The sequence below is a fragment of the Natrix helvetica genome (genome assembly GCF_964273705.1).
Source record: "Natrix helvetica genome assembly, chromosome: 4".
NCBI classification, from domain to species: domain Eukaryota; kingdom Metazoa; phylum Chordata; class Lepidosauria; order Squamata; family Natricidae; genus Natrix; species Natrix helvetica.
Genome location: NC_138550.1, coordinates 87,220,115 through 87,247,769, shown reverse-complemented (window position 1 = coordinate 87,247,769; position 27,655 = coordinate 87,220,115). Strand labels below are relative to the sequence as shown.

Genomic DNA, 27,655 nt, shown 5'->3' with positions numbered 1-27,655 from the left:
CGGTCGCCTTCTGTCTCAGAAAAACGCTGTAGAAGTTAAGTAATCCGAGGAAGGCCTGCAACTCGGTCTGATTTCGTGGTGTGGGGGCGTCCTGGATCGCCTTAATTTTCTTTGAAGTGGGGTGTATTCCCTGACCATCGATTCTATAACCCAGGAATTCTACGCTAGGAACGTTAATTTGGCATTTTTCTTTTTTAAGGCGGAGACCCTTTTCTCTGATTCTGGCCAAAACAGATCTGACTCTTTTGTTTAATTGCTCCTCGTTTGCAGCTGACACCAAGATGTCGTCAAAATAGGGGACGACTCCTGGTATCCCTTGCAACAGTCGTTCCATGACGCTCTGGAACAATCCTGGGGCAATGCTAACGCCGAATTGTAGCCGGTTGCATTTGAATGCTCCTCTATGCGTCACTATCGTTTGGGCCTCCGCTGTGGCGCTATCAACTGGCAGTTGCTGGTAAGCTTGTGCCATGTCTAACTTTGCGAATACCTTTCCTGGCCCCAACGAGTGCAATAAGTGCTGTACTACTGGCACAGGATATGCGCTCTGTTGTAGCGCGACATTAATTGTGCACTTATAGTCCGCGCAGATGCGGACTGATCCGTCTGGCTTGACTGGGGTCACGATGGGCGTTTCCCAGCGCGCGTGATCTACCGGCTCAAGGATTCCTTGCTCCACTAACTTATCTATCTCTTTGTCTATTTTAGGGCGGAGTGCAAAAGGCACTCGTCTCGGTTTAAGTCGGATTGGCGCCACTTTAGGGTCTAAATTGAATGATATTGGTTTACCCACATACTTACCAAGACCGGGGCTGAACACATCCTCGAATTCCTTAAAAATCTGTTCAGCGCTGCTGTTTCTTACGGCGTTGATCCCGGTGACTTCTAACCCCAGGGCTTCAAACCAATCAAGCCCCAGAAGGTTCTGCAATGGCGCGCTGGCGATGGTCACGGGCAGCTGGGCTTCGATGTCCTTGAAACGGATGTGGAATGTGCCTTGGCCCACGATGGGGACTTGGTTCCCCTGGTAGTCTCGTAGCAGGACGTCTGGAGCGTGTAGTTGGCTCTTTCTGAGGCTAGGGATAGCCTGTTTCATGGATGCCCATGAAATGATCGTCAGGGTCGATCCTGTGTCGACTTCTAGCTCGCAGGGTGAGCCCTCCAAGAGGACTGTGACTCTCAGCCTTTTGGGCCGCTTAGGGCGGACTTGATGTATTGTGGTGAGATACGTTCGCAACTCCTCTCTCTGGGTCAACTCTATCTCATCGTCTACATCCTGAAAATACTCTCGTTGAGCGTCTTGATAGAACGCTCGTTCAGCTCTTTGTGTGTATTCTCTCTGGGGATACGCTCGCTCAACTCCTTGTGAGTAATCTCTCTGGGGATACGCTCGTTCAGCTCTTTGGAAATGTTCTCTCTGGGTAAACACTTGTGGATTTCTCTCTGGGCGCCCTTTTTGATTTCGCCAAGCCCCTGGGTTGGGCTTCTGTTGGCGGTACATGGGTGGCTGCCGTGAGGCAGGGACTCCGCTCCGGCACACTCGTGCGATGTGCCCAAGTTTGTTGCAATGCGAACAAACAACGTTCCTGAACCTACAAGTAGACCTGGGGTGATTCCCTCCGCAACTTGCGCAGGGCGGCAAACGGGATCCGGGTCTCCCCCCAGGCCTCAAGTGACTGCTCTGCATCAGGTGACTGTCCTCGAACTCGGGATTCTCGTAGTCAGGGCTTGCGTCCTCGTAGTGCACTCTGGTTTGCCTTGCTGCTGGCTGGTTTATGTTGGCCCCTCGTTGTATGGTTACAGATGATTTCTCCGCTGATTCTGACGCTCTTGCTTCGTTTAACGCTGTCTGTAGGGTTAAATTCGGGTTTGCCAACAGCTTCTTTTGCAGCGAAATGTCTCTTAACCCACAGATGAGTTGCTCTAAGATGTGTTCTTCCAGATCCCTGTATTCGCAGTGAGCTGCTGCTTTTCGTAGGGCTGCAACATATTGATTAATGGATTCTCCCGCCTTCTGAGTCCTCATGTTGAATTCTTTGCGGCAGACATGGCGGGAAGGTTTTGGCGCGTAGTGAGTTTGCAGAGTCTGTTGCAACGTTGTCCACGATACTGCTTGTATTGGAGTAGGCGCGGTGAGGTCTCTGGCCGTATTGAAGACTTCTTTTCCGCAGTAGCCGAGGAAGATGTTTTTCTTCCTCGCATCGGTGATCCCCGTGTATTCGTTCGCTTCGAGGAAACACTCGAAACGAATCATGAAGGCTTCCCATTCGTCGTTTGCTGGGTCGAAAGGAGCGGGGGGAGCATGCATCGCCATCTTCTCTGTTTGAATTTGCCGCGCTGCGGTGATCTGAGATGGCTGTCGGAATTGCTGCCGAATTCCTGGGCTGGATCAAATCCGGAGATTCTGGAGGTAGCGTTCTTCGTCCTATCTGTCTCTCGATCCCACCCTCGTCGCCAATGTTAGATCTGGGCAACGAGAGACAGACTGCGGACACGAAGTGACTTAACAGCTCTTTATTAGTAATAATAGTGATCCAGCTTGTTTGGTAGTCGGAGGGTTCCCCTTTTATAGGGATTGGGCACGCCCCTCGACCAATCAGAGGGATACCTGTTTCCCGCTGTAGGAGCGGACCAGAGGGAAGACTTATCCCGATATATGTTAATATCTAACAGAAGGATTGTTTCCTTTGGTAGTTTACATTCATATTTCTGGACTGTGAGAAATATATTATTTTTTTCTAACAAATACTTGCTTAATTTATTGGAAGGAAAAGGTCCTAATTAATTAATAAAAGTAAATGATATAAATAGATATTTTGCTCTACTTTTACATTGTCTTCAGAGGAAATAGAGTAATCCTGGAATGGAGTTTGTAACATTCCAATAGTTTATCTATTTATCTATCTATCTATCTATCTATCTATCTATCATCTATCTATCTATCTATCTATCTATCTATCTATCTATCATCTATCTATCTACCTACCTACCTACCTACCTACCTACCTACCTACCTACCACCATATGTCTATAACTAATATCTACATCTGTACACACATAGATATATACACGCATATATGTGTATTTTGTGTGTGTGTGTGTGTATGTGTGTGTGTGTGTGTACATTCCAGTTATTGCTGAAATATACTCATATCATTGCTACAAGGCATGCAGAAAAAATGCTAGGATTTCCAATTGCCAACATCTGGAAATCCATTGTGATCTCTAGAATTGTATTATAAGATAAGATGGTCAGTGAATGACCATAAAAATCACATCCTGTTTAAGGTAATAAATAATTTAATATTTACTATTAGGTTTTTAGTGCGTCATTATTATATGTTACAGCCTATACCAAATGGATGTTTTTCAACTCCTTTAACCTATCTTTTTTTAAACTGTAGTTGGTTTTGCTTAGTTTTATTTTTAATAATTTGAAAAAGTACAGTAAATAAGAAAAGACATTGCAATCAAGTTCTCATTATTCTTTGCCAACAAGATCATTTGTACATTTTGCCATCGGGGTTCAGAAGATGCTAATATTATATTACATAATATGATATGCAACTTTCCTCTCCAAAAATTTTAACAGAGCAAGAAAATGTTTTGCTGATAACCTTTGAGCAATGATGTAAACCAGAGAATAAATTAAATAGACCATTTTAAAGCATAACTGCCTGCATAATTCCTACTGAAAAGCATCTATAGCTGATTGTTTTTCTGCTTTTAGATCAGAGATGGATTGCTGCTGGTTCGCTCTGGTTTGGTTGAACCGGTAGTGGTGGTGGAGGGAGGCTCTACCCACCCACCTGGACGCTTCTGTGCATGCGTAGAAGCGTTGCGCACAAGCGCACACACGAGCACAAACAAACGGTAGTAAACTGGTTAGACTGGGACAACAAACTATGCTGTCAGGTCACGAGACATGGTAGTTTTTCTTTCCATAGTCTCAAATGCAGAGCAAAATAATATTTTATTTAGCATTTGTTCCTTCATTGATTCACTTTGTTTTCTTGGGCAATTTTAGGAATTGATTTTTGAAATCTTTGATTCTGATCATGTCTCTCTTCTGATGCATATGTCTTTTTTTTTTTTTTGCAATACTCTGGAAAACTGATATTCTATGATTTCCGTAATTTTTAAAACTGCATTAGTCTTTAAATGTTTCTTGATGACAAAATTAATAAATCACTGTTTGACTTTCAAGCCAAATCAAGCAGAAAATATTTTGGATAAAAACTATAGTGAGAGTCAATTTAATGTAGCAGTTAAGGTAATGGGATTAGAAACCAGGAAATGGAATTATAGTCCCTCCAAGGGCATGTAGCTAGTTGGGTGACCTTGTGTCTGTCACTTTGTCTAAGCCCTCGGAAAGAGATAGAGGCAAATCACTTCTGAAAAAACTTTGCAATAAATCTTCAGAGATTTGTCTAGGCAGTCACCAGGAGTCAACACTGACTTGAAGGCATCAGCACTACTACCACCAACAACAAAAGCTATTATATTTAATATTTAAGTACCTGTGGTACAATTTCTCGAATCTACACCATGAACATTCTAATAGTTACTACATTTATTAAAGTTTAATAAATCTATTAAAAAGTCAGAAGAGCTGCATGAGAAGACTAGAAAAAAGCATTGATTTACATAATACGTGGTCATGGGAGTAACTTCACACTACATTAAGGTTTTGCAAAAGTTGAATTAGGTGACAGTTACCAAATAACTTTTGTAGTTTTGTTTAAATGTGTTTGGGGGAAAATATATATTTGCAGTTATGGTGCCAGGTATAATGTGAAACCTAATATACAGTAAAGGAGTGCATCTGAATGTATAAATTCTTTTTTCTGTTTGCTTTAAGGTTTTGGATATGCACCGACTACAGATGAGCTGTTTTTAATAAACTTGTTCCAAGGGTGCCCCAAAAGCTTATTGTAAGAAGAAGTGTAATATTGAACTTGCAGTCAAAGGCACGTGTGAAGCCAAGAACTATGATCATACAGCAAGTCTTACTGCTGGTACTGTTCTGGGTATGCCTGCTACACCCCTGCTTGGCAGCAATGGTGTTTACTAGGACTACAGAACACCAACCCCCAACTTACAGAAATCATGGAGTAGGAAATGATGGGAAAGTTCTGCACCGTCAAAAACGAGGCTGGATGTGGAACCAGTTTTTCTTGTTGGAGGAATATACCGGATCTGATTACCAATATGTAGGCAAGGTAGGTATCACACACTCTTTCTTCTATTAGTCCAATGTACTGCTTTGAATGAAATGGCATGAAATTATCCTTGAGTGCACTTTGTTTTGTTAAAAACAAAAAGCACCAGATCTTGGCAAATAGGAGCAGCAGGTTGATAGGCAAATGTTCTTCTGGGAGCAAACCAATTAATAATGTCATTGCATGACATGTTGATGACATTGTAGTTCCTTTAGGATTTGAATTTTGAATCATAATGTCCATTAACAGTTTCAGCGCTCCATCTTTCAAATGACATATCCTACTGATTTCTCTAAAATGCAAATATTCCCCAACTTCTAATAGCGCCTCTTACTTTGAAAAGTAATTCTCACCAGCAAGCCTGATGTAAAAAATAATATATGAAACAATACAGTTATTAGGAAAAATGTTTTAAATACTCTACAAAAGTAGGCAAAATAGAACAAAATCTATAAGAATTTGTCCCTGGCTTCAATCTCTTGAATGTAGAAGTAAAACAATCTTAAAAGTTCATAGATGATTGGCCTATATTTTCTTTAATATAAAATCTGGATGTAACAAGTAATGATTTATTGATTAATCACTTCCCCAGCAAATTTGTATGTGACCTAGGTTAAGTCAAGTGATTTCAAGAAAAGAGGTAGTAATTGAATGTAACAAAATCTACATTTGTGCCTTTGCTTGTTTTAAACCACCTTTCTGGATTCGAAATTGTCTGAATAGTGTGTAATATTACACATACACAAACCTAGTTTTGTGATTACATTAGTCCATATCATGATAAAGTAAATATGAAACATAATATAAAACCGCAAACCCACAAGATAGTCAATACCCTTAAATAGTAGCTGTACTCTCAGATTTGTCCAATAGATTGTTAAATACAGGATCACTATCCTGGAATTTTAGAATGATATTTAAGATATTGTATTAAAAAAGCAGAAGTTCCTTGAAATGAAAAGGATTTTTGGACAGCATAATATTGATATCCATGTCTTTAGAAAAAGGTAAAGGTTCCCCTCGGGCATATGTGCTAGTCATTCCCGACTCTAGGGAGCAGTGCTCATCTCCGTTTCAAAGCCGATGAGCCAGTGCTGTCCAAAGACATTTCTGTATCATGTGGCCGGCATGGCTAAACACTGAAGGAGCACAGAACACTGTTACCTTCCCACCAAAGGTGGTCAATACTTTTCTACTTGCATTTTTACATGCTTTCTGCTAGGTTGGCAGAAGCTGGGACAAGTAATGGGAGCTCACTCTATTACATGGCACTAGGGATTCAAACCACCGAACTGCTGACCTTTCTGATCGGCAAACTCAGTGTCTTAGCCACTGAGCCATTGTGTCCCTACATGCCTTTAGCAAATATTTCCTGTCCAGATATTGTTATCTCTTTCCTGTAGAGCAATCAATAACTTCAAAAGATGCTTGAAAATATCCAGGATTAATCTGTGCATACATATTAGTAACTACCTGTGTATATATTTATAAATTCCTGATTTGTATCAAATTGTTTTATTTCTTCGTTGGGGAGAACTATAAAACAGAATTTCAAATATTACATTTGCATGTGCTATAACCCATATTTGAAATGACAGTGATACATATGATCTCTTTGGCTTTTTTTTTTTTTTTTTTTGCAGTGTGGTATTGTATAAATATATTGTTATAACCATGGGTAATCCATACATCATGAAAGGCAGATACAGTTTCTCTAATTGTCTGAATTCGATCTGTATTTGCAATAACAAACGAGTCTAGTGCAGCAACAGGATGCAGCCATATGCAGAGAATATTCACATTTTTGTTCTGTAGGGTGGCAGGCAGGAACTGAGGCAAGGCAGGTTGAAGCTAACACAACCTTTATTAACAGTTTAACACGGTAAAATATAAGGCAAACCTCGAACCGGCAAAACAGCAACATTTGACAGCTGACAGCCCTTTTATACTAGAGCTGTCAGACGCTGAACCAATAGAATGGCTGCATTCTCCCGCCAGCTGGCTGCTTGCGTCTCAACCAATCAGGGGCCGGCAATGATAGTCAATGGCGTCGTAGCCTCAAGGACTTAATAATTTTTATTATAAATATTCAGAGACATCATTATCCATATTGCCAAATGTTATTTCACAATGTATGTATTTTTGTTTTTGTTCAAAAAGTAAATCCACCACATCTTTGCAATTCAAATCAGAAGAAAATAAATGGCTAGTGTTTTTTTTAAGGTGTTATTTATGAAATGGAAGGTGTGTTCCATCATTATTCCTGCCACTCCTGATCTTAAAGGAAAGGTTTACAAAAAAATGTAATTCTATTCAGCTGAAAAATTGCTGAACTTTCCTGTGACCTTTCAAGAAAGGACAGTTAAAAATGGAGGTAATAGATCCAGAAGTGTGATTGCTAGTCTCTCATCCTGAGGTTTTTTTTTTTCCTTTAAAATCCCAAGAGATATTTTTCCCCTCATTTTAACATATATATTTTTCCTGGACACTTACCTTCCTTAAGGCGAATTTCAGAATTACAGTAGATGCTCTAGTTACTATTGGTGCTTAATTAAATGTGAGTGAGGAGAAGTGCTTATGTGGGAAAATGTGTTTGGAGAAAAGCTATAAATATATACACTCTTTTGTTCTAAACAAGTACTAGTGCTCCATATAAATGCATGCAATGCTAGCCAATTAAGTTATTAACATTTAAATCAGCAGAAATGAATCATATAAATCAGCAAGAAATAATATCAATAATTTATGCCTGTCCGAGGTTCTTGGGAAGAACTCAGTAAATGGATAAAATGCTATATCCTGTCTAAACATCTGGCTGATTAGGCAGCTAACCGTAATAATGTGTTACTTGTTGAGCTATTGCAAACCTAATATCTAAATAAATAAATAATAATAATTTAAAAACCTATGTGCATCACAAACCCAATGTATAAATAGCATATCTTCCACCCTGGGACAGTCATAGTTTTAGGAATAATCTCATCAAAAATTCCTGCTGCAGAAATCTTTTTTTAAAAAAATAAATGCATAACTCAGAATGGATGACTGGTACATATAATGCTTCAGTGCACATTACACTTACCACACATCTGAAAGCTTCTTTTGTGCAATTCCCATAATTTGCCACTGACACCCAGAAAGTGCCAGTCAGGCATATTTTGTGGCTTATCACTTCAAGCAAGCAGCACAGAATTCTCTCATAGGTAGCATAAATTGCTGTGAAAATAATCTATGTAAGCGGACTTTAATTTGTGATTGGAAGAGGAGACAAAGTTAGTCAAGCTGCTTATGTTGATTTCACTATCATAATCTATCCTTGTCTCTCATCTTTGTCAGCCATTAGAATATATTGATTCACTCTTTCTTTAAATTAGTTCTTCTCTTTTTACTTCACACACTTCTTAAATACCTCATTCTCACTCTTATTAACTTTTTTTTCTCTCCGAACCTGCATTTCCAAATAACAAAGCACACTCTTGTACAAACCATTTATGCTTCTTTTAACAAACAATCATTCCTTACAACGGAGAAATAGGCTACCAACTGACTTTATTACAAAATGTGTAAATCTCCCCCCCCCTCCCCTCTGGGACATTTCTAATCTTTAGTAAACCAGCTGTAAGATTACTTGAGGCTAAAATTCTTATTCTACATGGAGTCCAGATAGTATACTATATGAAGGAAAAAAATCTTATACAAAAATATATATTTTCAGATCTAAGGAATGTTCCTAATGCAGTACTTTGCTCAGGTTTGAGACAAGTATGCTCAGAATAGAGTTAAGGGCATGGAGGCTAGAAGTACTGGCTAAAGATTGCCTTGTGCCCAAAAGGTCTGATACTATTAATTCTGACAAATGACTGTCCTTCATCATGTTATTGGCAGTGAATCAGAGACAGAGGCTGTCTAGTTTTGCCATATATTTACTAACCCTCTTCCTGGGATAGCAAAACCTCGAGAGCTAAAAATATTTGGCAGTCTGTAAGTTACTCACACTAACCTTTCTCAGAGTGAAGAAGAACTTCTCCAGGGCCTGAAATAATGTGCTATCATTGCCATTATTACAGGCCACATTTATCAAAATCCCACTAACAGAACCCGCCTGGCTTATCTGTCTCTGAGGAAACAGAAATTGTCCAACATGTGTAGCTTCACTGCAATTTTAATAAGGATCTGAACAAGGATTATATATTATCCTGGCTGCAATGCCTCCCAGGAAGGAGAGTAGACTACTCTGCCAATTGTCTTTTCTCAGATTCCAGCCATGTTAGCAACAACACAGTAGCTAAATTTAGAGTGGCAGCAATTAGAACAAACATTATACATTTTTTGGCTGGGGCCTACTTTTATTTATTTATTTATTTATTAAATTTATAAACCGCTCCCTCTCCCCGAAGGGACTCAGGGCGGTGTATAGACAAGGTTAAAATACCATATACATAGAAAGACATCAGAACCCCGTAAAAACAAATTAAATAAAAATCTGTACAATAATAGTAAGAATTAAAACAACTTAAAAATCTACCCCAGAGATTTATTAATCCTACCCCCTTTTATTCACGTTGCTGTTGCTGTTATTTGATTGTAATAAAAATAAGAGAATCTTTAGTAGGTATTGTAAAGTGCACTATATTATGGATGTGCTCTATGGGTATTTATTTATTTACACTGTTTTCCCGAAAATAAGACCTGCTCGGATAATAAGCTCAATTGAGCTTTTGAATGCATGTACTAAAATAAGCCCTCCCTGAAAATATTGCAACACAGAAGCAGCCATGAGGTAACCATGCTCACCGCCTCCTGCACCTCTAAAATAATAAGACCTCCCCAAAAATAAGGCCAAAAGAAAATAAGACCCTGCCTTTCTTATTTATTCATTCATTTATTTGTTTGTCCGTTTATTTATAACTTACAAGTGTTTACTTGATTTTGCTTCTCAGATCTTTGTCCTTTAGATTCATGCTCTTTATTCCATCTCAGATATGTTTAATATAGCCTATCAATACTTTGGATTTTCATCCAACAGCATGGTATCATTTGCAAATAATAGTGCATACCCATACACATACACAACTACCCTGTTTCTCCAAAAATAAGACCTCCTTGGATAATAAGCCCAAATGGGCTTTTGAGCGCATATACTAAAATAAGCCCTTACCCGAAAATAAGACCTCCCCATAAAGAAGGCCAAGTGCTTATTTTTTGGGGGGGGGGTCAAAAGAAAATAAGACCCTGGCTTATTTTTGGGAAAACGTGGTAAGATACATCCAATATCACTATAAACATTCCTTATACACTTATTCATAAATATACTAATCGAACAATGGGATATTGCACATTGTTGCTTTACTCCCTATTGATTAAATATTCTAATTATACTCGTGAGTGACTAATGTTCATTAAATATGGTTATTATTACATTCAGCAATAATATTTCTGCAGCACATTCCATAATGTGGGATCCTTGGTGTTCTCTGAGATTGATGACTTTCTTGCAGACATTTCATTACCAAATAAGGTAACATTATCAGTGCTAGAGTGGAGTTTATTTCCTTCTTCACTTCACTTCAATTCAATTCAAACCTTTATAGTGCACAACCTGTGTACAATGAGATTGGATGAGCCTCCCTAAGTTCACTTATCATATGCCCTTTCTAAACCAAGAACATATGATGTTAGATACTTGCTCTAACTACAGTGGTTTCCACCAAGGTCCTCTGTTCCGGCAGGAACAGAGGTTTAATCCTATTGGCCAAAGGGTCTGACAGCTCCCTATAAAAGGGCTGCTGTCATACTCAACCTTTGCTGGATTGTTCTCACTTGTTGTACTTAATAAAGAGCTATTGTTACCGTTAAGCCTGTGTGTGCCTATCCATTACCAATCTAACACTGTCAACGAAGTGGGATTGGAAGGCAACTAGGCGAACCAAAGAGTGTAGCAATCCAGCAAGTACATTCAGCTGGAGCGCAGCGCGGCTTTGAGCAGCCATTGTTGAGCGGCAAACTCAAAATGCCCTCTGAACACAAAATGGCCATGCACGCCCCACCGACTCCGTACGATGCAGTCACCGAGCACTGGGACTTGTACATGCTATGATTTGACTGCTTCCTCGAGGCAAACAACCTCATGGGCCTTTCTGAAGGCTGCAAGAAGAACATGTTCCTTGGGTATTGCGGCGGGGAAGTGTTCAAGATGGCGAACGAACTCTCTGAGCCGACACCACTACAATCAGTTGCCTGGTCTATGCTTCAGCAGACGCTGAGGACCCACTATGCACCCAAGCCATCCAAGCACATTCACCGGCATGAATTTAACATCGGAAATCAGAAGGAGGATGAGTCAATTAACAAGTACATTGCGGCACTCCACAAGGCCGCAGCGTACTGCGTATTGGGAATTCCGAGACCTGGAATTCCGAGACCTTCCGAAACACCCATTATGACCATTCAGTGGAGCTTAATTGAAAGTATACCAATATATATTCTAATTTCATATGCACTTGAAACAAATGATATCAAGTCATAATTTGTGTGTGTATGTGTGTGTGTGTGTGTGTGTGTGTGTGTGTGTGTGTGTGTATGCATGCATGCATGTATGTATGTATGTATGTATGTATGTATGTTGGTCTTGTTGTATTCAGGTCTTTTCTCATGTAAGATTGAGATTTTCTTGCCAAAGTTTGGTCTTGTTGTATTCAGCGTTTGGTCTTGTTGTATTCAGATCTTTTCCTGTGTAAGATTGAGATTGTCTTGGCAACGTTTCGGCGAGGTCTGACTCGCCATCCTCAGGCTGGTGTTTTTGGCTTAAAGTGTGGCCAGAGCTGTATTTCTATAAATCTTGGTGGGGGTGTGTGGAGTGCTGCCGTTGTTTCAGTAAGTGGATTGATTGGATGTGTGGCTGTATCATGATTGGTAGATTGATGCTGATTGGTGCTGGCTGTGGGTCCATTGTTTTGTTTTGTAATGGCCTGGGTGGTGGTGGGGCTCATTTGTTTACCAGGGCTGGTTTCCAGATGTCTGGTAGATGGGAGGTATCATCATGTTTATTCATGTTGTGGAGTTGTTTCTCTATTTCAATAGCTTCCATAATTATTTTCTTGTTGAAGTGTTCGGTTTTCTGCCTATAGATGTGAAACAATAAACAACCGCTTAGAAGAATCTCACATGTCTTTCTTAGTTTCTGAAGCTGATATCATGACATATTTAGAATTCCTTCCTAATGGTAAGGACAGCAGCGGTCACTTTGGCCTATATGTTACAAGAACAATAAAAGCCCAGCTTTATTCCAAGGTTCTATAGAACCTAAGATTTGTAATATAGAGATTCTCTTGGAAGCCAACATATCATTGGTCACATCCAACCAATTAAGAGGTGCATACACTGTATTGATAACCATTCAAGACATGCCATTATAAAATAGCTACCTGAAGTTCCTTCTGTTTTCTGTTTTGATTTTCAATATGTTGCTCCTTAGAACTCTTCACTGGAATAGCAGTGTTTGAATCAGCATTGCTAGCATAGAATCCTGGTAGTTTTCCTGAACCTCAGTAGAGGTACAGATGGGCAGCAATATGCTTAATATTAAAAAAAAAAAATAAGGGAATGAATTCAAAACTGCTGTTGATTAGCTCTGACTCGTTTTGAAAACTGAGATGGTTATGCTACTTTTATAAAGAGAAAGAAGAATCAATTTCTGCTTACATATTACTATTAAGACACAAATGCCAGAAATCTACTTGAACAATTCATATTTGACATGTGGTGTTTGCTTGTTCCTACCAGATATACATTAAATGTTCCCTCTGCATCTTTGTAAAATCAAAGATGGGAAAAAATAGCACAACAGTTTCTCCATTATCAAGAGAAAAAAAAACTTACAGAGAAAATTTACTGAATCAGTGTACACAGTATTCCACTTTAATTTAAAACACACACACACACACATTTTTAAAAGGTCACTCTTTCTTTTCTGAGAAACAGGACTTAATTCTGAAGAATATATGTTAACTTGCCCTTGTGGCGTGAAGCAGTTTTTCTGCATCTGGTTTGCCAAAAAAGTTGGCATAGCTTTTTGACAAGTTTGAGCTCTCTTGGAAGGGACCTTTGATTCGATGCCAGGCTGGGCAAGGCAAAATGGCAACATTTGGACAGAGAAACAATCTGGCATCAGAAAATGGAAGTTTAAGCCGTACCACCCAAGTAGTTGGCACACTTTCAGCTAATGTAAAGAGAATTTGACCTGTCCTGATTATTTAAAAAGAAAGTTTGATCCAACAGTATATACTGAATTGGCCAGTCATAAACCCCTATACAGAGTTCTCCAAATAGAGATGAAATATCAGTACAGAAGATAAACTTTCTATTAGCACAAAAAAGGGGGGGGGGAAGTAAAGTCTTGTGCCTCATCACATTAAATAAGTTTGAACTTGAAAAAAATGAATTAATTCACAAAAATGATAGTTTTGCATTCAAGATAGGCTTTGATAACCCAAGAACTTAAGTTGATGAAATGTATTAGTCAGCTTCTCCTTTCAATGTAAGACAGCCTATGACATCACTAAATGTCCATCCACCATATTCTTTCTATAGAATAGTGAAGTTATGCATTGTATATTGTCTGTAACAATTTCAGAAGCAGCAGAAAATGTGCATTGACTCTGCAAAGCGCTTTGCAGCTCCCCTATTTGATTTGTAGCATTAAAGTGGTTCTGCTTTGATATGTCGTTTGGCTTGGCTGGGACGCTTCATTCAAATCTTCACTTAATCAAAGCATCCTTTTGAAGTTTTGCATAGCTCTCATTTTGATAGCCTTTTCTTTAGTTCACCCTGTTAACATATTTCGGTCTTGATTTTGCACAGCGTAAGCAAAATCCAAGTCAGTACTCAGTTTTCTTAATGGAATGTTGTGGTTTGACTCAGGGGCCTTTGAATTGATGAATGTTAATTTCAACATAAGAAAGAATGATGTGAAATTGTTAAAAGGTATGCAATTTTTGTAAGAATATAAGGGGAAATGGACTGATAAGGAAGGAACGAGCAACATTCTCATTCATTAACACCCAAGGAACATGACACAGGGTAGTGGTAAAATTCTCAAAGACTACAGTTGTTTATTTGTAAGTGAAATTCAGTGCTTTAATCAACAATTTTGATCAACACTTTCAAAGTGAGAATTATAGTGACTCATTCTTGTCAACATATCAATCTCAGCTTCTTCAAAACTTACTTATGTTAATTTTGTACATGAAAATAGTGACAATGAGGAACACACAGTTTTTAAAAAGTCTCAATGGCTTTGTTTGATAATATCTATCTTTTTCACCTTTTGTCAGAAGGTTTTCATAATTGTCCTATTCACTGAGTTTTAACCTACGTCTTAAATGGAACACTAAGGATACATAATCACTTTTTTTATTTGAATACCAGTGTTGGTGAAAGCAACTATGCTTGCTCACTCAGTTACTGTTTTCAGATGTGATCTTTGGTTTCCATTTCTACTTAACATTTATTCACAGGTTTTAACGGTTGCAGACAATTTTGGGAATATGTTCCACTTCTCAATATGTATGTAGAAATTTTTACTTGTAACAATCCATTGAAAAAGAAAATGTATGCAAGTAATACAGTTCCATAAAAATCTTGTGTTTCATGCATATATTGAAGAAATTATATGTTCATTGCTTCATCCATCACTATATGCATATATGTATGTATGTATGTATGTATGTATGTATGTATGTATGTATGTTTGTTTGTTTGTTTGTTTGTTTTATTTTTGAGGCCCATTTATTTTAATGTTAACATGCTCATCAGCAATTTGGAACAGTCTTGCCTTTTAGGTTATTAGCCAAAAGGAATATTGATGATTTTTACAGATATTTTAATTAATGACTTTTACAATATATTAAAATATAAAAGTAGTATATTAAGCAATACAAAATTTATAAGATCATAGCATAATTTAAAAATAAACAGTACTGGAATTAATGTTAGGAATTATTTAAATTAAGCTTGATGGACAGCAAAAAAAATAAGTTAACTAGAGAACCATAACAAAATGGAAGTGGAGCCTTATATTGTTCTCTAGCTTTTTTTTAAGATTACATCTAAATAGGCATTTTCGTAAAGTGATAAAAGAGGAAGAGAGAGGACAGAAAATATGTAACAAATCAAAGTGTGGAAACAGACTGTCCTGCACATATTGCATCAATAGATATGTGCAAAATAACTTGATCTGCCTTCTTGAACCTAAGCTTTGTCCAGAGGGTCTAGAGGGATGTTTTAATATGTAGTGCAGATGGTTAATTAGCAATTTTGTAGAGTCTCCAGATGACCTCTTTCTGAAGTAAGCAGGCCATGTTTTATCTCCCTTTTCTGTCTTTTATCTCAATAGGAATAAGCAGAGAAACCAGAAACACCACATGCTGAAACATGTGACATGATTCCATGGATTTAAACTGTTACATTTTAGTAAATTGGCTTTTGTGTTAGCAATGTCATTTTCTCTCTTTGGTTCATTCCTGCCCATCTTGATTCCTTCCACATCCTGTAATGCATGCTGTTTTTGTATCCTGTTGTATATGAGCCGTGGTGGCACAGTGGTTAGAGTACAGTACTGCAGGCTGCTACTGCTGACTGCCATCTGCCTCCAATTTGGCAGTTCAAATCTCACCAGGCTCAAGGTTGACTCAGCCTTTCATCTTTCTGAGGTGGGTAAAATGAGGACCCATATTGCTGGGGGCAATATGCTGATTCTGTAAACCGATTGGAGAGGACTGTAAATCACTGTTAAGTGGTATATAAGTCTAAGTTCTATTGCTAGAACCTGGTAATGCAAGGCAAGAAAAATACAGCACAGTGTAGTATTGTATGTGCAGGCCAGCTAAATGAGCTATAGATCCTCATAAATACTGCCAATTCTGGAAGGAAAATACGGGGGAGAAGAGAGTGTGAATTGAATAATTCATAGGAAAATAGATATCTGCCTAACATCTAAGCATAGATAATGGGTTTTCTTACAGTAAAATATAGGACAATAATAGCATGCCTGACTTTCAAAGGTGTGGAAACCAATTTTTGTCATCCCTCATTAAACATGATCAGTGATCAAAATGACTGTGAGGTGTCAAAGGGCCAGGTGTACATGTGAAGGTTTAATTAAGCTAATTAAATCTTAGGAATCTTCGCAGCTAACTGTCAGCATCTGCTTAGAGTTAGATACAGGGCAATGGCACTCAAAGGGGTTTACTTGTGACTATTTAGTGATTCTAGGCTGATCCCACTTTTCACTCTCCCCTCGGGTGCTGCCATTCCTTCTACAATGACAGAAGTTAGAGTCTAAGGCTATGTCTAAGGCTATTCCTAATTGTATAACTTGCAGGGAAATCTCATCTTATTGGCTCTTTATATAGTAGACCATGCATAGCAGACATAAACTAAGTTGCAAGTTACAGAATGTATTGCATTTATATGTTCCCGAATCAACAATTATGTGGACTCAGCTTCGGTCAATTTTGTTCCAGACAAGGGCCTATATTTTCCAGAATATGGTAATGTACAAATGGGCAATGTAATGTATATCCATCAGTGTAATAATGATATTGCACCACAAACTAACAAATTACTTATTCCAGTAGCTTCATGTATCTATTAATAAGATCATCTTGGTCATCCAGAAATTGTTTATCCTAAAATGCCTCATTGTAACATCAGAGTAACTGGTACAAGGATTGATCTCTAAATCATAATTCTGATTTGTGAACAAAACAAATGGAACAGCTTTAAATTTTACCACCAAATCTAATTACATTTAAAAACCAAGTCTTTGTTTACCATTACCAAAAATTATTTGTTTTTAATCTTAACCCAGGAGTAACATAGCTAGATTTAACTTTTTACTCTGGGTAGTTAAAAAGAATGTGGATTCTTATCAAAAAAAATTTTTAAAAATATTTATTTCATATTCTGTCTTTATTATTTTTATAAGTAACTCAAGGCAGTGAACATACCCAATACTCTTCCTCCTATTTTTACTAAAACAATGTCAAATGGGTTGAGCTGAAAGAGAGTGGCTGGAGTAAAGTCACCCAGGCTTTCATACCTGAAGTAGGACTAAAACTCATAGTCTCCTGGTTTCTAACCTGGTGCCTTAACCACTCAACCAAAGGTATATATTAGAATTAATTAATAATTGTTTTAGTAGCATTATTTCAGATTTTATTAAACGATATCCCCCACAATTATTTTTCCAAAAAGCTAAGAAATGAATACTTCAATTTTTACTGAAATCTGGAGGTTAAATACTAACTTAGAAGACTTTTTACCCAAGTGATTTTTTAAATTTATTAATAAAACTGAACTACATGGAGAGTGTTCAGGGAAATGCTCAAAGACGGCAATATATTCTACTTCCTCCAGCATTCCTTACTAAGTTTCATAACCTTAGACATTTGTGGCAGATTTGGTAGTGCAAGCATAATAAAATAAAGCTGCAATAATGCTAATATCCTCCCCCTCCATCTTGTTTCCTTCCTAAAGACATTTTATGTAATAAACCCACAGAAGGCCATCAAAATTGCATGGACTTAAGCAGAGTGCAGGTGACAATTTATGTACAACTTTCATTCTTCTCTTTTGCAAAATCAGGAGGGAAAAAGAAGAGTGATTCGGGTTTGTTTACAGATTCCAAAAGTAGTACGCAGAGAATAAACATGAACCATACCTTAATATAATGATATGAATATATTTGTTAAAAAGTTATATTCTCTATGAAGAACCTGTTCTGGTGCAACAACAATATGTTCCCCACAGGGGTGGGTTCCGGCAGTTTTAATACAATTAAAATTGTTCTGCACATGCCCAGAACTCAAAAACAAGATGGTGGCACTTACGCCGCCTCCCGGGAAACCGGTTCAGGGGCATGGCAGGCCTGGGTCACTGCCGGTTCCAGTGACCCAGACCACCAAACCACTACTGGTCTGTCGAACCGGTACGAACCCACCACTGTTTCCCCACCACTATTACTTTAGTGAACAATAGTTTATTGCTACGTAGGAGAGGCACAGCATACAATTAGCATTCTACATTTGGATGGATGCATTGGGCGTGCTTAAAACTTATGGGGAAATGCCAGTGTCCTCATCCTGCTCTTCTTTTTGTGAGACCCTTTTCTTTTCTCTCTTTCTCCTCACACAGCAGCCAGCAAGGAAAGGAACAGATTGCTTTTGTCAGAAGTTTAAATTGATGCTTGATAAATTGATTTTGGAATCAGATCAGGGGCTGCATGAAATTAGGCTGTGGGCTGCATCAGATTGTACGCATGTAGATTGAATGAGTGACAAAGGTACCACAATCATCTGCAGGTTTTGAATGATTTAGACAGAAATGGAAAGACCTGGTTGCAACATGCACTCCTGTTTTCCTACATTTCATTTTAGGTTGCTGCACTTTTCCTGTATCAATGGAATACAAATATAACCCCAGCAAAGTTTGTCTGGACTACATGTGTAATCCTCAAGTTACGACTCTTTGTTTAACAATGGTCTGGAGTTATGACAGTCTCAGAAAAGGTGTTGATAAAGCACTTCTAATCGCAAAATGTTGAACCACCTCTCCACTGGACATGTGACCAGAATCTGGATGCTTGTAGACTTGTTTGTACTTACAACTGGTTGCCAAGCACCCTGTATTAAGGTAATTGCAATTTGGAATCTTCTTTACCAGCTTCCCCAACAAGTCAATGGAGAATCTGGCAGGGAAGGTTGCAAGCTGCTGCCACCTGCCAAGAGAACTCCCTTTCATCTCCTGGAGCTGGCTGACAGAGCTGCCTGCCAATTACTTAAAGGAGGTGCTGGAACTTATCTCAAATCTTGAAGATTTAATTCTGCTGCTGAACCCTCCTGGAGGAATTCCATCACCTGCACAGAGATGAGCTGAACTCCTCCAGTGGGGTGTAGAAACAGAGCTCAAATCCCAAAGAGTAGCCTTCTTTGCCCATTTGAGGGGTAGAAGAGGGAACTCTCTTTCAACCAACTTCCAGAGACAAGAGGAACCAAAATCCAAGCAGAGGGACAGTGCGGTAAGGTAAAGATAGGGTACCTCAGGCAGGTGGGGTGGCCCAGTGCAGGGCACCCACCACTATCCCTTCAATCAGGAGTTGAAAATTATACTGAGTAAAATCTCCCAGGATCCCCTACTCCTGAGGTACCCAATGCTCCTCACCTGACATTCCATCTGCTTAACAACCTTGAGACTGCCTAATGACCACAACCAGGAGTGTTGAGATTGTGTTTGTTGAGTGAAGCAGTTGTCAGCAGTCATAAGACATCTCACTTAACAACTGCTTTACTCAATGACCAAGATTCTGATCCAAATTGTGGCTGTAAGTTAAGGATTATCTATATAGTAACTGAACTGACAGTTGGCTGATTTGTAAGGTACCTATTTGATTGGTTGCTCAGGTTTTACTCAAGTTTTATAATTGATGCCCATTTTACTACTAGAAGGATCTCAGTCTTAATTCCTTTGCTTGCTTCGTACATATGATGCATGGTATGCAGGTTATTACAGCTTGTGAGCCATATTGGGCTCTGCATGGCATGTTAAGAGCCCCAGTGTAAAAATTCAAGTTGGATTGGGGTGGGTGTTTTCTTTTTCTTTTTTAGGTGTGCTTTCAGTTTTTTTCAAAGCTTAAGGTAGTTATCTAGCTTCTTTAGACATTCTCCCACGTTCACACCATAGTGAAATGTTTTCCTCCATCTATTCATAAAGACTCTGTCAGCCACAAAAGTGGCACCAGCAGGTTTCACTCACCTGAAACATTGCTGTTATGCAACTGACAGCTGTAATTTTGGTGTCATCGTAAATGTTCGTTCCAAAAAGTTGTATCGATAAATGCCTGTTTCTGCACTTCAGCTTGTTAATATAATATGCAAAGCATAAACAAAAAAGCTAAGTAGAGAAACTGGGATTAGCCACCACAGCTGGAAGTAGCAACTCTGTCATTAAACACTGAGGTCAATTACAGACCATGATGATCTTATCATGTCACTATTGTTGCAGTCATTTAGTGAGACATCATATGACTGCAATTGATTTTACTGCTACCTTCTCCATTGATCCCGCTTGTTGCAAGCCAGTTGTGAAGTACAGAAATCGTGTTCACATGACTGTGGAGATGTTGCATGGCTTGTAAATATGAGGACTTCATACTTCTTCAGTGCTGTCATAACTTTGAACAATCATTAAATGATACATTCAGTAAGTGAGCACTACATGTAGTAGCAGTAATGGCCGAGGAAGAGCAGGACCAGGAGGATGTGGTTGTTTTAGGAGGTAGTTATGTAAAACATGGTAGTCCCACTTAGTCAACAGATCTGGAGGCCCTCTGGATACTTTCGGTAAGTTTTTTCCAGAAAAATAGAAAGAAGAAACAACTGCTGGAATATTCATAATTGCAAGGCTATTTGCCTCTTTGGGTTAGGATGCATTTTCTTTTATTTTTATTTTTATCTTATTAACATTGAATTCTGTGCTTAATGAAGATGCCAACACCTCTGTGCTGTAGAACTGCTCCATTATGACAATTTCTCACATTTCAATGAGACAATTGGGCAGCTGAAGTCAGCAAAGAAATGGCATCTCATTGGTTAGTTAGCAGGGAAATTGAGGGCACCCTTCCCCCAAACACACAATTAATCTTTAATGAGGTGCCCTGAGCTACTTTTGGACTATGAGATTATCTGAGTTTAACTTACAAATGATGCAAGGCTGTGGACATAATTCTTTTTCTCTGCCTTTCAAGAAAACACAACTTGGGACACAAGTTTCTCTTTTCAAGTTGACAGTTCCCTATCACAAAAGCTCCCCGACTGCATTAAAAAGCTGATTAAATTGGAATAATTGGTATTCATAGGTGCAGCCAATGAAGAAAATGAGAGAAAAGAAAGGGGAAAGCACTACATTACAGTGTAATAATTTACTTGGAAATAACAAATAACACTAACAGAGCCTACAGGATCTAAGGATCTGCCACTACAGTTAATGATTGGAGTTAATCTAGAAATGTATAAAGTGATTGCATTCTAAAACCCAGCCTGGAAGAAAAAGCTCCAAACCTTCCTCCTCCATTCTGAGTAACTGTATACATATAGAGAATACAGCCAACATTATAGAAGCAGATTTTCCCTGCATAGAAATTATAAAGTCTGTTTTAATAGAAGAACTGGAACATTAGATTATATAATATAGATATTTCAAGATTCAATAGTGTGAAGCAATTTATTTAAAACTTTAGCAATGGGCAGAGGCAACCTCCCTCCCTCTAGACACACAACTCTCACTTTGAAGGAGCTATTCCCATACACCTAAATTCCCATACTCCTGAATGAACAGGTAGAAGAATGGAGATCCATGGAATGGATCAGATAGATTGTGTGTTATATGACTGAAATAGACGACTCTTGCTGCAGCTCAGTCCAGAGGAGGAGGTAGAATATGATATTAAATTCCAAGTCATGGTTATTCTTTTAAAAATGGGAACTTTATTTATCTAAATCGATGTATTATTGTCCAGAACTTTGCAGCAGGAAATTAGAAGCTCCGTTAGAATAAAGCAAGCTATGTGTTAAATGGAGAATTATTTGCTTAAGACCTTTAGCCATTTTGCAGTTTCCATGATGTATAATTTGGAAGATGGTTTTGCCTCCAGGGGAAAAAACTACTATCAAAGGCTATTAGTTCCAGAGTGGCTTGTCTGTCTTCCTGACTGTAATACTGGAAATAAATTGTAAAACATAAATAAATAGTGCCTAGACAGAAAGGACAAAAAGTTGGGTAAAACATTGATCCCAGGGACAGTTTGAGTCAGTACTGCTATTGGAATTTACAAGCTCAGAATAAATTTTAGTAGATGATCTTTAAGCATTTCTGAAAAGAAATCTGACTCTCTTCGGTAAAAATGTTTTGAGGCCATACAAGAAATGCCATTTGTGAATTAGAACATACAGTAGATTTACAGCAACCAATGTGCCTACATTTCAGTTCTCTTCCTTTCTAAAATATGCAACTCCAGAGTCCATGTAACTGATACCAGCTCTTAAATATTTATTGCTTCCATTTCTCACCCCCATTTTCGCTTAACCTACTCTCACTCAATTCTCCTTCAGTTAGATTATCTAAATTTCCATTTATTTTCAGTTCTAGACCTCCCCTCCCCAATGTATTCCAAAACATTTTTAAAGACAGATCGTTAGTTTTCATTACTTCCCTCCATTCTTCAGTAATTAAATATTGTTTTAAAATCGATATTTGGGAGTATATTATTCTATCAGCCAATCCTTTTTAAACAGTGATAACTTATTCCATATTGGCCAAAGTGATGTGATGGTTATTTCAGGCACTGCCATTTCACTTCTATAAAATAAAGAGGCAACACTCCTACTTAGAGATGGTGGTGATAGTGTACAGTCATTGATAGTGCTATTATAAGAAACCCCATCTTTAACTGTGATTTTGCTGGAAACATCTGATTGATTTGCTGCCTCAGGATAGGTGTTGTGATTTGTACCTCTTCTGGGCATTAGTCATTGCTGAAACAGAGCACTAATAAGTATTTCTGCTTTGTTCAGCACAAAACACCTTCCATGCCACACTTACACTTTAGGCAAAGAAATGACAGGTGTGACAGACTCTGACATAAAACTGCAAACATACCCCTTGTGGCTACTTGCTTGTAGTCATCCCAAATTCCTGCAGTTGGAACCTGCACTTATTCCATTGCTGGATGGAGATTGCAGTGTTCCTCCAAATTTTGTATCCTAACAAGGGGAGCTCGAGTTGAAGATGTCCTGGGTATTAAAAAAGATACTCATAATGATCATTATATGTTTGTTTTCCCCAACAAACTTGTTTTCTATTTAAAAAGTAGCATTGGTTATCTGTATACTGGAAATGTGCTGAAGGAGGAAGAGAAATTGCTATTCAATCAGACAAATTGCCAACTAAAGATCACATTATCCCCCATTTGCTCCATGTTCTTTCAATTGGCTTATCCTTTTCATCAGCCTAGGATTACTCAAATACTAATGCCTATAAGAAAAGGTAAAGATATGTAGGAAAGAATCATGTCTTACTGTTGCACAGTGAGACATGATCCTTCGTGACATTAATACTAGCTGTCTTGTTTACATAAATTGAGTACTGTTTTTAGCATCAGAAATTATGTACCTTAGATCATCTGACATTTGCTGTTTCAAAACTGTATTCAGACTATAAATATTTTAAGATTGTTAACTAAAATGAACATTTTAAAAGAGCTGGATTACCTTTTCCAGTTCTTTTGGAAATATCAGCTTCTATTTCTTTTATTAGTAAATTCAGTCCAAAAGGGCCACCCATGTTAGCTATTTTTTAAATCTACTTAATACATACAAGAGCCCTAGTGGTGCAGTGGTTAAAGTGCAATATTGCCAGCAAACTCTGCCCATGCCTGGAGTTCGATTCTGATGAGGCTCAAGGTTGACTTAGCCTTCCATCCTTCTGAGGCAGGCAAAATGAGGACCCAGATTGCAAGGGGCAATAAGACACACATGCTTTGACATTGTAAGCCTCACAGAGAGTGCTGTAAATTGCTAGGGGGGTATATATAAACTTAAATGCTGTTGCCACATTTCTTCTTTAACAGTATATTATTGTTATTGTTCAATCACTTACTTTTTGTGAGACACAATGGAATGGATTGTCTGTCAAAAACTGCTTGAGTTTTCACAAATACATATCAGCATGTCCAAAGCTAGGCAAATACACATTTAAAAATATTAGTAATTTTCTGCAGTTCCACAATTCAGAAGCATATTATTTTTCTTTGTTCAGTGGTTCTTGTAGTCCAGTTGAGATCATCCTCAGTAAACAATGGTAATCAGGACCAGGAATTCCATCTCTGAATAACATGGTCATAAAGTTCAACATGACATGACAGTACTGACTTACAACAGCAGTACTGACATTCCAGTTGCAATTAGGAGAATCCTACATAGTTGTTAGGTGTGACATCATGTGGTTGCTATTTGCTACATCCTCCTGGCTTTCCCTTTGAGTTTTCTTGATGGAAGCCAATTGTGAAGGTCACAAATAGTGATCACGCAACCACAAGATGCAGTGACTGCTGTAATTGTGAACCAGTTACCAAGCAGTTACCTGGCCCTAAGTCTCCTCGTTCACCATTATTGTGACTAAAAATAATAAAAGTGGGAATTTTTTTTTTTTAAAAACCTCTTGTCTTGGCCTATGAAGAATATAAATTTGATTGATTGAGCAAATACCTGATTAGTGTCTACAATTGTACACCTGCCACTGACTTGGAGCAGTTGACAGAGAGTTAGAAAAAAGTTAATGACAATAAAAACAATATTAGTAAATGATAAAATTTACATTCTAAATGCACAAGGCAAACATTGTCTGCTGGATTCCAGAAATTAATGGGGTGGTCCTTTGAGCATGAAAATTATTCTATTCTTCTAAGATGAGATACAGAAAAGATGTAGCAGCAACTTCCACAAAGCCCATTTAAGTTCCATTGGATACAGTGAAAAGTAGATAATGTTCTTTTTACATGCAAAATGTATATGTATCCATTTAAGACACGATTTTATATCCAGATAAAGGATTGTGGAAATTGGCTGAACTTACTAATGCAAATTTCACATTTCAACTTTTCAGCTATGATATTTGGCATAAGCAAATAGATTCTAGTCTTGCTAGTTTAATGAATGCTAAAGAGAAAAAGAGAAAATAAACAATGACACTGAATGTCAACATTTGACAGAACGAATGTGAAATAAGGCTGAGCAATAAATTACCAGACTCATCCTTCAGTCCCAAATCCTCTAAAAGGAACTGATCTGAAAACATGACAAAGCATCTAGTGATTTGTAATTTGAATGTAGTACATGTGTTCCCAAGGGGAAGAAAAAGAGCTAGCCAGCCACATAGTCCTGCAGATTTTTAATTTCCAAAATTATATGTAACAAGCTAGTATTGATATACCCAGTTAAGGAAAATGTTTTAGTACCTGCCAAGAATGAGAAATAGAAATAAAACTACTTTAATATATAAAAGCAAGCAAGATATACTTTGTATCCTGCATGAATGATTAAATGGATGTTGCTAGATATTAAACCAAGACACTGCAACAGATATTGATAGTTTATATCTCATAGAATTCCCTCAAGCATTGCCAAAATATATTGTGTTAAATTAAACTATCTGCTGCCTGGATAGAATAATAAAACAATCAAAATACCACATTAATGTCTAGCATAAGAAAAATCCATTACCGTGTTAGCTAATGAAGTTTTCTCATAATATCTGCTAGTGATGTTTGTGATATGTTGATTGTTTTATTACTGAGGGGTTAAAATAATCTAGAAATAAAGAAGAGGAAACAAAAAGTTGAGAAACCATCAAGCATACCTTTTCTCATTTCCTTTAAAAAAAGAGAAGCATATTGAGAAAGTTCTTCTAAACATATTGTGAATTAAAGTGTATACTATGTAAAAAGCTTTTTTTTTACATAGTGTCCTGATCAGTGTCCTGATTTTCAGATGTAATATTGATGTCCACTTAGTAATAGAAATAGAACTTAGATTTATATACAGCTTCATAATACTTTACAGCACTCTCTAAATGGTGTACAGAATCAGCATATTGCCCCCAACAATCTGGCTCCTCATTTTACCGATCTTGGAAGGATGGAAGGCTGAGTCAACTTTGAGCCAGTCATGATCGAACTCCTGGCAGTAAGCAGTGAGTTAACCTGCAATTCTGCATCCTCACTACCACTTAGTTGAAACTATTAAATCTTAATTGTAGAGTTAGTGTAGTTGGATGTTTTATGTATTTTCTAAGATGGACAGTGTATGACATCAATCAAACTACTGTATATTGTAGATAGTCAGAGCTGCCCACATGTTGTATTTTATGAAGGACTTTATACCTAAGGTTTTTTGAATATAGATCTAAAAATATAACACCTGAATATGGAAAACAGGATGCTGAACATACATGAAGTCATTACGATTGATTTTTTTAAAATATTCTCAGCTGTGATGTATTTTAATGTTTGTATTATTTTAATTGTTTTTATTTTTTAAATTTTATGAGCCAGACTCACTTGGTAAGATGAGTGGCCATGCAAAAATAATAAAATAAAATGAAATAATAAAATAAATAAATATAAAATATAAAATAATATAATATATAAAAATGTAAAAATATAATAATATAAAATAAATATAAAATAAATATAAAATAATAATATAAAATAATATAAAATAATATAAAATATAAAATAAAATAAAATAATAAAGGTTTGTTTGTAGACATGTGAAATACCATATCTTCAAAATAAACTTGTTTAATAAAAAATTAAAAGGTAAGCCTTAAAAGATAAAATGTATATAAATAAAGTCCATTAATAAGCATATAATTATAGTTGTGGAATAAAATATGTATTAATATCAGGCAATGCCAGTAGTTTATGCAGTGTCTACCTTAAGGCTTGGATCACAACAAGACTTTTTGCACTATGCTTAACCTTTTGCTGTATGATATTGATCTGTTTTATATGAGATTCACTGTTTATAACTACTGATAGAAACAAAAAAAAAACCTGTTCTACCACTTCCAGTTACCTATTTTACTATTTATTCTCTTATCATCTTCAATATTGAATCAAAAACAATTTCAATTACCACAATAATGAGTGATAATGTCATCAATTAAAGGTGAGATTTTAAATGTCTCATTGAAATGCAGTGTAAAATTTCTCATCACAAGAGACTTACCTTTTCACACTGCTTTCAAAGTAATTTGGAAGATGTGACTTATTTCATATGAGTGTGAGTTGACACTAAGCTGAGTCATATTACAACCTAGATGCCTTGCAGGAGATAAAAAGATATCAAAAGATCCCCAGACAACAAGAAAACAGTGACGAAAAGCTGACACCTTTTTTGATATGTCATTGCAAATAGTGAAGCTGTATGAATCATGCCATCATGGGACTGCCACATACCTTCAATGCATATTTCATGCTAGTACGATCTTGACTAAGCATATATTAGTATGTAAAATAATCTACCCACACATATTAAAAATATAAATGAGAAGAATCTTTTCAATAGGAATATTAATACAATGTCCAATCAGTGCATTTGAGTTTGGTTTTTTTTTTAAAAAAAAATCTGTAAACCAGATAGAAAGTGATTAAGAGTGACCCCGATAAGGGCTTCCCAGTCCAGGGAATTGTTGCACAAAATGGATTTGTGCAAATCCCTTCCTCCTCACCATAGTTACCACCAGCTCCTCCTCCTCCTTAAATAATGAAGGTTAGAATAACCCCTGAACCATATTCCCAACTTCCTATATGAATATTT

At 37.4% G+C, this 27,655-nt stretch overlaps 1 protein-coding gene across 4 annotated transcripts in view; it reads left to right on the top strand.

Annotated features, from left to right (window-relative positions):
• The window catches only part of CDH10 (cadherin 10), a 348,546-nt gene that overhangs the window by 242,356 nt on the left and 78,535 nt on the right, over positions 1-27,655 (top strand). For 2 of the 4 annotated variants that reach the window (XM_081951532.1, XM_081951531.1), the window contains exon 2: positions 4,862-5,222. The exons of the other annotated variants lie outside the window; for them this stretch is intronic. In XM_081951532.1, the coding sequence (XP_081807658.1) occupies positions 4,992-5,222 (231 nt within the window). In that variant the 5' untranslated portion in view covers positions 4,862-4,991. The remainder of the gene's footprint in view (positions 1-4,861; positions 5,223-27,655) is intronic. 4 annotated transcript variants of the gene reach the window in all.